This window comes from Hyla sarda, chromosome 3 (assembly GCF_029499605.1).
Source record: "Hyla sarda isolate aHylSar1 chromosome 3, aHylSar1.hap1, whole genome shotgun sequence".
NCBI classification, from domain to species: Eukaryota; Metazoa; Chordata; class Amphibia; order Anura; family Hylidae; genus Hyla; species Hyla sarda.
Genome location: NC_079191.1, coordinates 287,809,881 through 287,823,031, shown reverse-complemented (window position 1 = coordinate 287,823,031; position 13,151 = coordinate 287,809,881). Strand labels below are relative to the sequence as shown.

Below are 13,151 nucleotides of genomic sequence, written 5' to 3'. Positions count from 1 at the left end.
TATGGATAGCCGTTTACGGTACCCAGTGTGGTCCGGTGATGTCTCTTACCTGTCCTCAGGGCTCCGGCGCGTCCTCTTCAGGATCCTCTGCATCGTCGGAGCTCTCCATCGTCATCATCACGTCGCTGCGCACGCCGTCACGTCATCCAATAGGAGCGGTGTGCGTAGCGACGTGATAGCGGCGACGGAGAGCGCGGATGCCGGGTTAGAAGAGACCTTGCTGGAGCGTCGGGGACACCTCGGGGACAGCGATGGACGGCGACATCCAGGGCAGCAGTGACGGTCCGGAGCGGCGGGGACAGGCGAGTACAACTTCCTCTAATAGTGGTCTACAACCTGCGGACCTCCAGATGTTGCAAAACTACAACATCTGGAGGTCCGCAGGTTGTAGACCACTGTCCTATACTTTACATTGCACGGATCCCTCAACATGCGATGGTTTCAACAAACGATGGTCCGTTTGGAACGGATTACCATTGTATGTTGAGGGACCACTGTACAATAAGACCTTACCATAGGACTGGCTTCACACAAAGGCGACTACACGCACAAAATACTTAATCTATGGATCACCAAATATTACAATATAGTAAATTAGAAAAAAAGTTGTTTATATGCAGTGTATAGTTGTGCCTAAATTTCTAAATAAAACCCATTTGGCTTGGCTTATCTCCGGTTCACACCATCATGTTACAATGTATTCAAATCACTGAGAGCTGTGAATGGGGAGGGCACACTGGCGTAATAGACACGGAACTAGATGACGATAGCTTAAACAATCAAGCAAGGATGAACGGGTCCTCGTAGATGTGACTGCCTACAGGGTGCATACAGAGCTGAACAGTATCATATAGAAACAACAAAAGAAACGTAGTACGTACACACTCACCGCTACCGTGGCTGTATCCGATCCGGGAGTCCGGGGCTCAAGGTCTCACGAGCTGCATGCGAGAACGCTTGGAGGCAACGCCGACCGTTTCGTACGTCAGATGCATACTTCTTCCGGCCTTCCAGGGCGGAAGAAGTACGCATCTGACGTATGAAACGGTCGGCGTTGCCTCAAAGCGTTCTCGCATGCAGCTCGTGATACCTTGAGCCCCGGATCAGATACAGCCATGGTAGCGGTGAGTGCGTACTACGTTTCTTTTGTTGTTTCTTTACAATGTATTCACCATACAGCTATTAGGATTGTTTTAGAACCGTTCTAAAACTTGATGTTTTCAGATTGTTTTCATTAGATACAGATTCTTCTCACACTTAGGCTATGTTAACATCTGTGTTGGAGGCTTCATGTGGAGCTGCCCAGATTATAGCACAACAGGCATCAATAGGTGCCGGCAGACCCCTGTCTGGTGTCTGTTCATTTAACAGGATTTGGCCATACAAAAATAAATACCGTTTGCAGTATTTTTTTGTCCAGGCAGGTTCACCAGTTTAGATGGAATTTACGACTGAGGACCCAAACTGAGTCTCCAACGCAGATGTGAACATAGACCAAGTATGACACTGGACAATCTCAGATTAGTTTAATGAATAAAAAATAAAGATATGATCACTTTTGAGCACATTTCTAAACAATAGTTATGCCTATTCAGGGTTGAAATTCATCAGCTAACAAAAACCTAGATCTGGTCTAAACACACATTCTTCAACAGCAATTTTATTAATTAAAGGGCACCTTTCATCAAAAAAACTTTTGATATATTATAGCTTAATGTATGCAGAATAACTTTCACATAGCATGTTATTAAAAAATATGCTTCTTTCTATTTAAATTTTCCACTTTGAAAAAACGACCAACAGCATGTTATAACAGCATGTTATAAAACAAATATGCTTCTTTCTATTTAATTTTCCACTTTGACTAGTCTCCCTACCAGTCCTTTTTAATAGATTTCAGACTCATGCAGGAGTCCTAAATCTCAGACTGCAGCTGGGACACAGACAAGCTCAACACTGCTCCCTGGCAGTGAGCAGTGGTGAGTTTGTCTGTGTTCCGGCTGCTTTCTGAGATTCAGGACTCCTGCATGAGTCTGAAATCTATTTTTAAAAAAAAGGACTTGTAGGGATTTTTTCAAAGTGGGAAATTAAATAGAAAGAAGCATATTTTTTTATAACATGCTATTGGAAAGTTATTCTGCATACATTAATCTATAATATATCAAAAGTTTTTTTGATGAAAGGCACCCTTTAAGACCTTTAGTGAATTTCCCAGCTCAGCTTCCAAATGAAACCTGAAGGTGTTATGGTTAGCACCATCCAATCCTCCAGAGTCCCCAGACTTCCCCAGCAGGCGCGACGTCACTGAAGCCTGCTGGGTGCTGACTTCTGCCCTCACCTGCCCTCCTTGACAAAATGTATTTTATTATTTTATAGTTTCCAAAAGTAACATAAGACCTCAGATCAGACTTACCACATAAAAAGGCATGTACAGTTCTAACGGAGGGAGCATCAGCGCGGCACTGATATAGTGTGCACGCGTGCTGTCTCCACTCCACTGTGCATGCCGGGGGCGGGGACAAGCTGCACGTGAATCCAGGCAGCCAATGCGCGCAGCCCCAGCGTTCACTGCGCTCGCTCCCGCCTGTCTGATTGACAGGCAGGGAGTGAGCACAGGCTGACTGAATTAGAATCGATTGGCCGGCATCGGTCCTAATTCAGTCGTGACGTCACGGCAGGCTGCAGCCAGCCACTAGGAGGCAGACCCCTAGTGGCCGGTTTTCAAATGTAAAAAAAATATATATTTTAATGGAAAAAAAAATGAATCTATATTAGAGATATGTTGTAGTACATTAGTACTAAAACACAAAAAAAAGTTTTTTTTTTTCTTTAGCATAAAATGCAAATCCTCGTGACTGGATCACTAACATGTTTTCTGATGGGTGATATTCAAACAAGCTCATGAACTGAAATGTGCTGATCTAACGTACAAATGGCCCGCACACATACAAATACCACTGCAAGGAGCGGCATATTCCTAAAAAGGGTGGGCCCTAAATGAAACACTGTGCCCGAACACAGAACTACAGTGTGGCACTTCTGCTATACACTGCACCTGCATGGGGAGAGTTAAAGGAGCTTCTGTTCTGAGGATGTGGCCAACAGTCAACTGCACAGACATGACAGAGTGATTTTATGAGACAGTTCTAATAGATAATCTGTATTATTACATCAAGCCAGCAGCCATAAATCCTTCCAACTTCAGTTTACAACGCTGAAACCTAATCAACAATGTCACACACAAAAATACCAGAACACCTTTAAGGCAGAGAATAAAAATCACTCAAACAGTTAGGGTGCGGCGGATTTTTCTGCCTCAAGTCAGCGATAAATCCACAGAAAAATCTACACGCATTACATATGGCTTTTGATATGGATTCAATGCAGATTTCACACCTGCTACTTAAAGTTGTGAAACCCTGTACGAAAATCTGCAAATGAAACTGACATACTGTACCACATATTAATTCTCACATGAAAGGACCACAGCATGCGTCTACATGCCGGGTACCACATTCTATTGCAGATTTTACCTACTCATGTTTGTCATTCTCATTGAATTTATCCTTACACTGTTTTATAACCACAACTGCTACATAGCTAAAAAAGTCAAAACATTCATTCTTATGTAAATGACAGTACTCAAGAAGGCTAAACTAGCCATTTCTTCTTTCACCAGTATACAAACAGTTGCTCCCAGTCTTCAGCCATTTCAAACTAAGGAATATGACTGGTGAGTTTTTCCTCAGGATTATTCATAACCCAGATGTATGTACCCAGGATCCCCACCTTCCACAACACTTCCAAACACATCCCATGCAAGTTTGTTCACATGTGAATTCTGTTGTGCCCTAAGCCCATACAAAAGCTGTTGCAATTTCTACTAAGCAAAAAAACTTAAGTAGTTTTTAGGCCCCATTGAGATGCCTATGGCAAAAGCCCAGTAGAATAATGACTGTATCACTGATTTTATCATTCACAGCATATTTATTATACCTAGTGCCACTGATTTTATCATTCACAGCATATTTATTATACCTTGTGCCACTGATTTTATCATTCCCAGCATATTATACCTTGTGCCACTGATTTTATCATTCACAGCATATTATACCTTGCGCCACTGATTTTATCATTCACAGCATATTATACCTTTTACCACTGATTTTATCATTCCCAGCATATTATACCTTGTGCCACTGATTTTATCATTCACAGCATATTATACCTTTTACCACTGATTTTATCATTCCCAGCATATTATACCTTGTGCCACTGATTTTATCATTCACAGCATATTATACCTTGTGCCACTGATTTTATCATTCACAGCATATTATACCTTGTGCCACTGATTTTATCATTCACAGCATATTATACCTTTTACCACTGATTTTATCATTCCCAGCATATTATACCTTGTGCCACTGATTTTATCATTCCCAGCATATTATACCTTGTGCCACTGATTTTATCATTCACAGCATATTATACCTTGTGCCACTGATTTTATCATTCACAGCATATTATACCTTGCGCCACTGATTTTATCATTCACAGCATATTATACCTTGCGCCACTAATTTTATCATTCACAGCATATTATACCTTGCGCCACTGATTTTATCATTCCCAGCATATTATACCTTGCGCCACTGATTTTATCATTCACAGCATATTATACCTTGTGCCACTGATTTTATCATTCCCAGCATATTATACCTTGTACCACAGATTTTAGCATTCACAGCATATTATACCTTGTACCACAGATTTTATCATTCACAGCATATTTATTATACCTTGTACCACTGATTTTATCATTCACAGCATATTTATTATACCTTGTACCACTGATTTTATCATTCACAGCATATTTATTATACCTTGTACCACAGATTTTATCATTCACAGCATATTATACCTTGTACCACTGATTTTATCATTCACAGCATATTTATTATACCTTGTACCACTGATTTTATCATTCACAGCATATTTATTATACCTTGTACCACTGATTTTATCATTCACACTGATTTTGAGCTAACGCGCTAGTAAAGCTGAATGCAAATTCACATCAAAACTTGATGTAAAAAAGGGACTAATATTAGCAAATCCTTAACTTTTCAGGTTTACATGATATTTGCCTGTTTTGTTAAGTGATAGCTGCAGTTAACCCCCTTTGTTAGGATCCTTATCATATGGTTTTTTTTTGTTTCCAAACACACGTACAGATGAGCTTCATAAAAACGCTGCTGCTATATTATTGACTGCTATTGTTGCAATACAAAAAGTCTACCTTGGGCTAAGGCTACATAGTGATACGATGTATATAGCGTTGTCACAAAATCACTTTTACTTTACAACAGAGTCAGATTTGTAAGACATTTTCCTTCCTAATGAAACAAGGAAGCTTTGGCACAACTGTTGTATTTTGTTCATTTTCTGGTATAATATATATATGATCTCTATCTTTAGCTACACAAATATTTAAGCTAATATTGCAGCTTTGAGTAAAAAAGGTAGAATCAATTTTTGTTTTTACAATAAAGTGAAATGCAAAGAAAAAATAATTCAGAGTAATTTTCAGGGGGGAAAAAAAAAGTAATTTTTGGTAGCAGCGTTGTGCTTCCTGATAGACATACCACTGCTTTCATGCTCATCATAAAATGTCATTGTCTCTACTATAGTGCTCTGCAAGCTTCAAATCCTCTCATGGGAAAAATAGAGGAAGGGGGGGAGCAAAAAAGCTGAAAAATTGGTAAAGCTAATTCTCCAGAGTGAGCCGTTTAGAGAAGCTGCTCCATCCCTGAATAATTCACAAGGCAGGAGGAACAAGGCTGTGCTGTTGTTTTTGTGTTTGTTTTATCATTTTGATTCCGAGATGAAATGAGCGTTTAAAGCCTTTGAAAACTCAGCGGCAATTCAGAAAATCACGGATCTAGGAGCCTTTATGGGCATTTCTTTTTTCGCTCGGAACAATTTAGAAGTGCAGCTTTTAATAATCATTATGGAAAACTAAACCATATAATATTAGTTAACAACTAAAAGTACGTAATTATATTTATTTGTATTTTATTTTTGTATAATTAGGAGCTCGGAATATAACATATAAAGACAAGCATTAATTGCTGTGAGTCACGCCTGTGGCGATCTTTACCACCAAAGGGAAATAAAATTAAGCAGCATAATGTGTCTTTGTATGGAACTACAGTCATTCAGTGTCCCCCTTTTTTTTTTTCTTTTTAAACAAAAATCACATTCATGTGAAGTGCTAGAGAATGTAGCGGCGCCCCTTAGTGGTTTAGAGCCCAAAGCTATTAAATAAAGTTCACTTCCATGCAGGCTTTTTTCTGCCTCCAGTGTGTTATTGTTGCACATTCCTGGAAGTTTTAAGTTCCCCCCTCCTTTTACATAGATTCCTCCGCCTGCACAGGCCAAATGCGCAAAAACAGGAAGAGCAACCAAGCCCTTTAAACAGACCGAGCCTGTAGCATCAGATTACACCAGCTAGAGGCAACAGCTGATCCCAAACTACAGTAATGGATCCACATCCTGACTTGAGGACCAAATACTTGCTAGATTTTACTTTTTTTTTTCCCTCTCTTAAATGTACATAATATAAAAAAAAATAAAAAATAAATACTATTACTGCTACTACTAGTGCTACTACTACTAGTGCGACTACTACAGCTACTACTACTGCTAGTGCTACTACTACTGCCACTGCTGCTGCTGCTACTACTACTACTACTACTACTACTACTACTACTACTACTACTACTACTACTACTACTGCTACTACTACTGCTAGTGCTACTACTACTACTAGTGCTACTACTACTGCTGCTGCTACTGCTACTACTACTACTACTGCTACTACCTTCACTTCTAAAAACAAAAAAAACACAAATTGTGACTGGCAGCTAGAGGTCAGCGTGGCATATACCAGCACAACTGGGCTGCTTCTCTTGTCCTATGTTTTTTTAGGCATAGAATGGCTGCGTTCATATCACGATTTCTCCATCCGACTTGAGTACACGATTTTTATAGTTTAAAACCGTATGAAATCGTATATAAAGTCGGATCCATTGACCTCCATAAAAAAAAAAAATTTTTAAATGGGATCCATTACACACATCCGATTTGATCCGCATCCGATTTCACACGATTTTTGTTCGGGTTGACCACGATTTCAGACCCGAACAAAAATCGTGTGAAATCGGATGCGGATCAAATCGGATGTGTGTAACTGGGCCTATTTTATAAAGGAGGTCAATGGATCCGACTTTATATATGATTTCAAGCTAAAAAAAAAAAAAATCGTGTACTCAAGTCGGATGGAGAAATGGTGATGTGAACGGAGCCTAAGCCCTGCCTGACGTGTCACCGGACTATACTGAAGAAGTAAAATGTTCCAACTACTAACTCAACCTAAGGGAAGCATATATTATCTAAATCCAAAATTAGATAGAAAAGGATAGTCAAAGCATTTTGTAATAGCAATTCCCTAGTGCCCATTATATTAGACTAGGGTATTATTTGGGCCTAGCGATACTACAACTAAACATAGGTTCTATCTACACCAGCGGTCTTCAAACTGTGGCCCTCCTGATGTTGCAAAACTACAACTCCCAGCATGCCCGGACAGCCAACGGCTGTCCGGGCATGCTGGGAATTGTAGTTTTGCAACATCTGGAGGGCCACAGTTTGAAGACCGCTGATCTACACCAATTTGCACACTTTAGAATAAGCTCAAGATGTTATCCCCCATATATGGATATGCACAAATCATGTACGTCTAGCGGAATGAAGCACGCCATACGGGTCCCCATCTACTGCTTCAGTCCAATAGGTTCTGTTTACTCCCAACACTGGTTTTGCTCGATCCATGGGCTCTTTACTACAAAGTCTGTTATGGAAGCATCTCTGGAAATCCACGGATAGAGGAATTTCTCCCCAGGCCATGTCTCCTGCCTTATAAAATGCCTTTATGTAACAATGGAGGTAACTTTGCTTGCAGCTTCGGGAATTTTAAGAGAAAACAAATAGCCAATTCCCTCTCCTTTATGCCAGAGGCAACGGTGTAGTGAAATGAAAGAGCTACGCCAATGTTTGTCCAACAAATATTTACACATTCGCATTCACTTGACCAACAGCTGCAAAAACGACAAAATAACCATCCCCCTGCCTAGAAGATGGGGGCAGCAGCTGCATGTAGATAAATACGGAATCCTGCTCGTACTGTTAGCCATACATCTCTGTGCAGTTGTAGTTATACCCATTGACCCCTGAATGTCGCTACTTGCGCCCTCTTATCTACTGGGAACAGGACACAATGGACAGCTCTTCCAGTCTGCTTATTAACCCCTGGTGGAACTACTAAACAGGAAAAGGAGTGAACAGGAAACTGGAAATGCGCAGTCCTTCAACTACTATAATGGAATCAATAGGCGGCTGCCAGCGTCTCGTCACATTCATAGATTTACAAGTGACAAACAGCTGGATTTCCTAGCACTGGCTATACGCTCCCATAGACGACAAGCATTGGTGCGGCTATACCCTCAGATCATTCCAGTGTACATCATGACGAGACAATAAAATCGGTGTTCTCTCCAGATCAATACTGATCCAAGAACTCCAATCCCAACAGTGACATTAACAAGCACTGGACGCCACTCATTACTTCTATATGGTCCTGTACTGACCAGAGCCAGGAGGATCCAGAACATAAGAGTAACAGAAAGGAGCAAACACGAAAAAGATTTTATACCCAGCTGTGGATTAATCTGTGCCACCTGTACTGGTGCCAACTAAGGGCAGCAAACGGATGTCCAGCACCCAAAGCAAATCATTGCTATAGTTAGCCCGCCTGCCCATTCTTCTAGCAATGCTATGTGCACATACTGAGCTCCAGGCTCAGCTATGGCATCTAGAGGGGCTCAGATGTGGGCACAATCCTGCAGCCGCTGGGTTATTTGTAAAATAATACTGGATTAAGAGATTCCTGATACAGCGCTCTCATCCTGGGAATAGATATAGCCCTGACATGTAATACCAGACATGAGTGCAAAACCCCCTCCAACCCAAGTCATCCCTTATCCATCTATATACAGGATATATACACCCCCACACACTATATATAATGTGGCCTCACTCTATAAATTTACAGGCCATATTATGAAGCACTCTTACTCCATATCTATGTAAAGGTCACAGTACAGCAACCTGACTCCCTACATATATAGCGGCCTCAGTATAGAGCACCCCGAGTTTAATATGATTAGATGAATAACTAATATATCTCCCAGTACAGAGTGCCCCCTGTCCCTATGTATATAAAGGGGCCCTAAAATGGAATGCCTTAACTACCTAAGTATATATAGAGGGCCCACAAGTGTAACCCCTCTCCCAATATATAAACAGAGGCCCCAGTAAAGAGTGCCCTTACTCTCTATGTATATACTGAGGCTCCAGTATCTCTATGTACATAGAGGCCCCAGTATAGTGTCCCCTGTCCCTAAGCATACACAAGACCCAGTTTAGAGTTCCCCTGCCCCCTATGCACATAAAGGCTCCAGTATAGAGTGCTCCCTGTCCCTATGTAAACAGAGGCCCAGGTATAGAGTGCCCCCTGTCCTTATGTACATAGAGGGCCCAGGATAGTGTCCCCCACACTCTATGTACATAGGGGACCGAATATAGAGTGCCCTGTCCCAATGTACACAGAGGCCAAAGTATAGAGTGCTCCCTGTTCACATGTATACAGAGGCCCCAATATAGTGACCTCTGTCCATTTGTATACAGAGAGGCCCCAGTAAAGGGTGACTCGTCCCTACTTATACAAAAGACCAAGAGTGACCCCCCCCCCACGCACCTATGTACACAGAGGTCCCAGTATAGAGTGCCCCCTGTGCCTATGTACAAAAAGGCCCCAGTATAGAGTGCCCCCTGTCCCTATGTACAGAGGCCCCAGTATAGTGCGCCCCCGTTCCCATATAAAGGCCCCACCATAGAGTGCCCCCATTCCCATATAGAGGCCCCACCATAGAGTGCCCCCATTCCCATATAGAGGCCCCAGCGTAGTGCCCCCATTCCCATATAGAGGCCCCAGCATAGTGCCCCCATTCCCATATAGAGGTCCCAGTATAGAGTGCCCCCATTCCCATATTGAGGCCCCAGTATGTAGTGCCCCTGTCCTAATGCACACAGAGGTCCCAGTATGGAGTGCCCCTGTCCCTAAGTACACAGAGGTCCCAGTATAGAGTGCCCCCATTCCCATATAGAGGACCCAGTATAGAGTTCCCCTGTCCCTATGTACACAGAGGTTCCAGTATAGAGTGCCCTTGTCCCTATGTACACAGTGGTCCCAGCATAGAGTGCCTACTGTCCCTATGTACACAGAGGTCCCAGTATAGAGTGCCCTTGTCCCTATGTACAGAGGTCCCAGTATAGAGTGCCCTTGTCCCTATGTACACAGTGGTCCCAGTATAGAGTGCCTCCTGTCCCTATGTACACAGAGGTCCCAGTATAGAGTGCCTCCTGTCCCTATGTACACAGAGGTCCCAGTATAGAGTGCCCTTGTCCCTATGTACACAGAGGTCCCAGTATAGAGTGCCCTTGTCCCTATGTACACAGAGGTCCCAGTATAGAGTGCCCTTGTCCCTATGTACACAGAGGTCCCAGTATAGAGTGCCCTTGTCCCTATGTACACAGAGGTCCCAGTATAGAGTGCCCTTGTCCCTATGTACACAGTGGTCCCAGCATAGAGTTCCCCTGTCCCTATGTACACAGAGGCCCCAGTATAGAGTGCCCTTGTCCCTATGTACACAGAGGCCCCAGTATAGAGTGCCCCCGTTCCCATATAAAGGCCCCAGTATAGAGTGCCCCCGTTCCCATATAAAGGCCCCAGTATTGAGTTCCCCTGTCCCTATGTACACAGAGGCCCCAGTATAGAGTGCCCCCATTCCCATATAGAGGCCCCAGTATAGAGTGCCCCGGTCCCCATATAGAGGCCCCAGTATGGAGTGCCCCTGTCCCTATGTACACAGAGGCCCCAGTATGGAGTGCCCCCAGTCCCTATATACACAGCAGTATATAGTGCCCCCTGTCCCCATATAGGGGCCCCAGTATGGAGCGTCCGGTCCCTATATACACAGCAGTATGGAGTGTCCCTGTCCCCATAAATGGGCACCAGTATGGAGCATCCGGTCCCTATATACACAGCAGTATGGAGTGTCCCTGTCCCCATAAAGGGGCCCCAGTATGGAGCGTCGCGTCCCTATATACACAGCAGTATAGAGTGCCCCCGTTCCCATATAGAGGCCCAAGTATGGAGTGCCCCTGTCCCTATGTACACAGAGGTACCAGTATACAGTGCCCCTGTCCCCATATAGGGGCCCCAGTATAGAGTGCCCCTGTCCCTAGGTACACAGAGGTACCAGTATACAGTGCCCCTGTCCCCATATAGGGGCCCCAGTATAGAGTGCCCCCATATAGGGGCCCCAGTATGGAGCATCCCGTCCCTATACACACACAGCAGTATAGAGTGCCCCCTGTCCCCATATAGGGGCCCCAGTATGGAGCGTCCCATCCCTATACACACAGCAGTATAGAGTGCCCCCTGTCCCCATATAGGGGCCCCAGTATAGAGTGCCCCTGTCCCTAGGTACACAGAGGTACCAGTATACAGTGCCCCTGTCCCCATATAGGGGCCCCAGTATAGAGTGCCCCCATATAGAGGCCCCAGTATGGAGCGTCCCGTCCCTATACACACAGCAGTATAGAGTGCTTCCCCCCAAATGTAGATAGAGGCCCTAGTACAGAGTGCCCCCCTCCCCCTCTCTTGCATCACAGGTTTGGTAAGCACCAGATAAAGCCACATTCCAGCAGGTCACATGGCCGGCACATTGGCAGGGGCGCTGCACGGGATATGGGGGGGGGCTCTCCAATGGAAACCAAACTCTGCCAGACTTTCCGGCCATGTGATGCCAGGCTATGCAGACTAGCTGGCAGGGCTGCTACAAGTTGGGGGTGAAGTTAGTGTGGGGACTAGCAGTGCGGCCGTACCTTCATCTAGGAGCCGCTCTAGGTGGTTAAAGATCCCGCAGAAGTTGGGCAGGCTGCTCATAAGCTTCTTGTCGTTCATGAGCTGCATCAGATAGTCTGGGGTCGGCTTGGGCTTCTCCTTTGTTTCCATTTCCCCCACCATTATCCAATCTCTCCGGAGCACAGGACACTAATATAACGGGCGCACCAGGCTGGACGTGAATGGCGGTGGATGAGCACGGCTGCGGCGGAACACGAGCGAAACTTCACCGGAGCCCTCAGCTAGCGCCGCACTTTCCTTCTTCCGCCCCCGGGTGTCCACACACATGAAGGGCGATCACATGAAGGTGCGGGGGGGACGGGAGCGCTCCCCTCCGGGTGTCTGTGCAGCTGGTACGCTCTCCCCGGCTCCCGCGCTCTATGGATGGGCACAGATAAGGAGGGCACAGGTCTGTCGGCGGGGCTGCTGTCTGCTCTCCAGCACTAGTGCAGCCGCCGTCACCTCCTCCTCCGCCCGTCTCTCGGCTCCCGCCTCTCCCCGCTTTCCTGTCAGCACAATGCCTCCTCTCTTCCCCGGTGTGTACACGTCCCTATAGCCGGCTCTCAAGCTGCGCTGTGTCTGCCGCTTCTTCTCTATAGGAGTTTGCTTCAGTTGAGGCAACAGAGAGGAAGAGGCGGCGGGGCGGAGAGTGCAGGGGATAGGAGGACAGCAGAGGGAGGGAGCCGAGGAGGAGTCACAGAGGAAGGGGGGAGCCCTCCATGGTGACCGGAGGAGGGGCACAACAAATCACGTCCCTCGTCTGCCCGGGGTGATGGGGCTGCCAGGATGGCGGGGCACTGCCCAGTACCAGTGCGCGTGTCTGCGCTGCCCTTCTCTAGATGCCCGGGAGAAGTTGGTCAGGGATCGCCCCGTGTGTGCGCTCAGGGAATTGTGTCCCCACCGCTGGCATCTGATCGAGCAGCAGCTGCACAAGTTCCTTACTGTCTTTCCATCACTTTACACTTCGTGTGGAACATAAATGTGCCCCCTCCCCCCACTGCTTCTGCACAGCCATGTCTAGACACCACAACAGATGCCCAGGGGAGATGGGGCTGCCCCC

At 45.1% G+C, this 13,151-nt stretch overlaps 1 protein-coding gene across 9 annotated transcripts in view; it reads right to left on the bottom strand.

Moving 5' to 3' along the window:
- Nucleotides 1-12,777, bottom strand: part of QKI (QKI, KH domain containing RNA binding) — a 184,074-nt gene extending 171,297 nt beyond the window's left edge. For 3 of the 9 annotated variants that reach the window (XR_008891404.1, XR_008891405.1, XM_056566807.1), the window contains exon 1: nt 12,073-12,756. Coding sequence is in view for 7 of the 9 variants with exons in the window: in XM_056566807.1 (XP_056422782.1) it covers nt 12,073-12,214 (142 nt within the window). In the remaining 2 variants the exon portion in view is untranslated. Of the gene's footprint in view, nt 1-12,072 lie in introns of all 9 variants that reach the window. The other 6 variants (XM_056566806.1, XM_056566810.1, XM_056566804.1 and 3 more) reach the window with 5 other exon arrangements.
- Nucleotides 12,778-13,151: the final 374 nt, after the last annotated feature.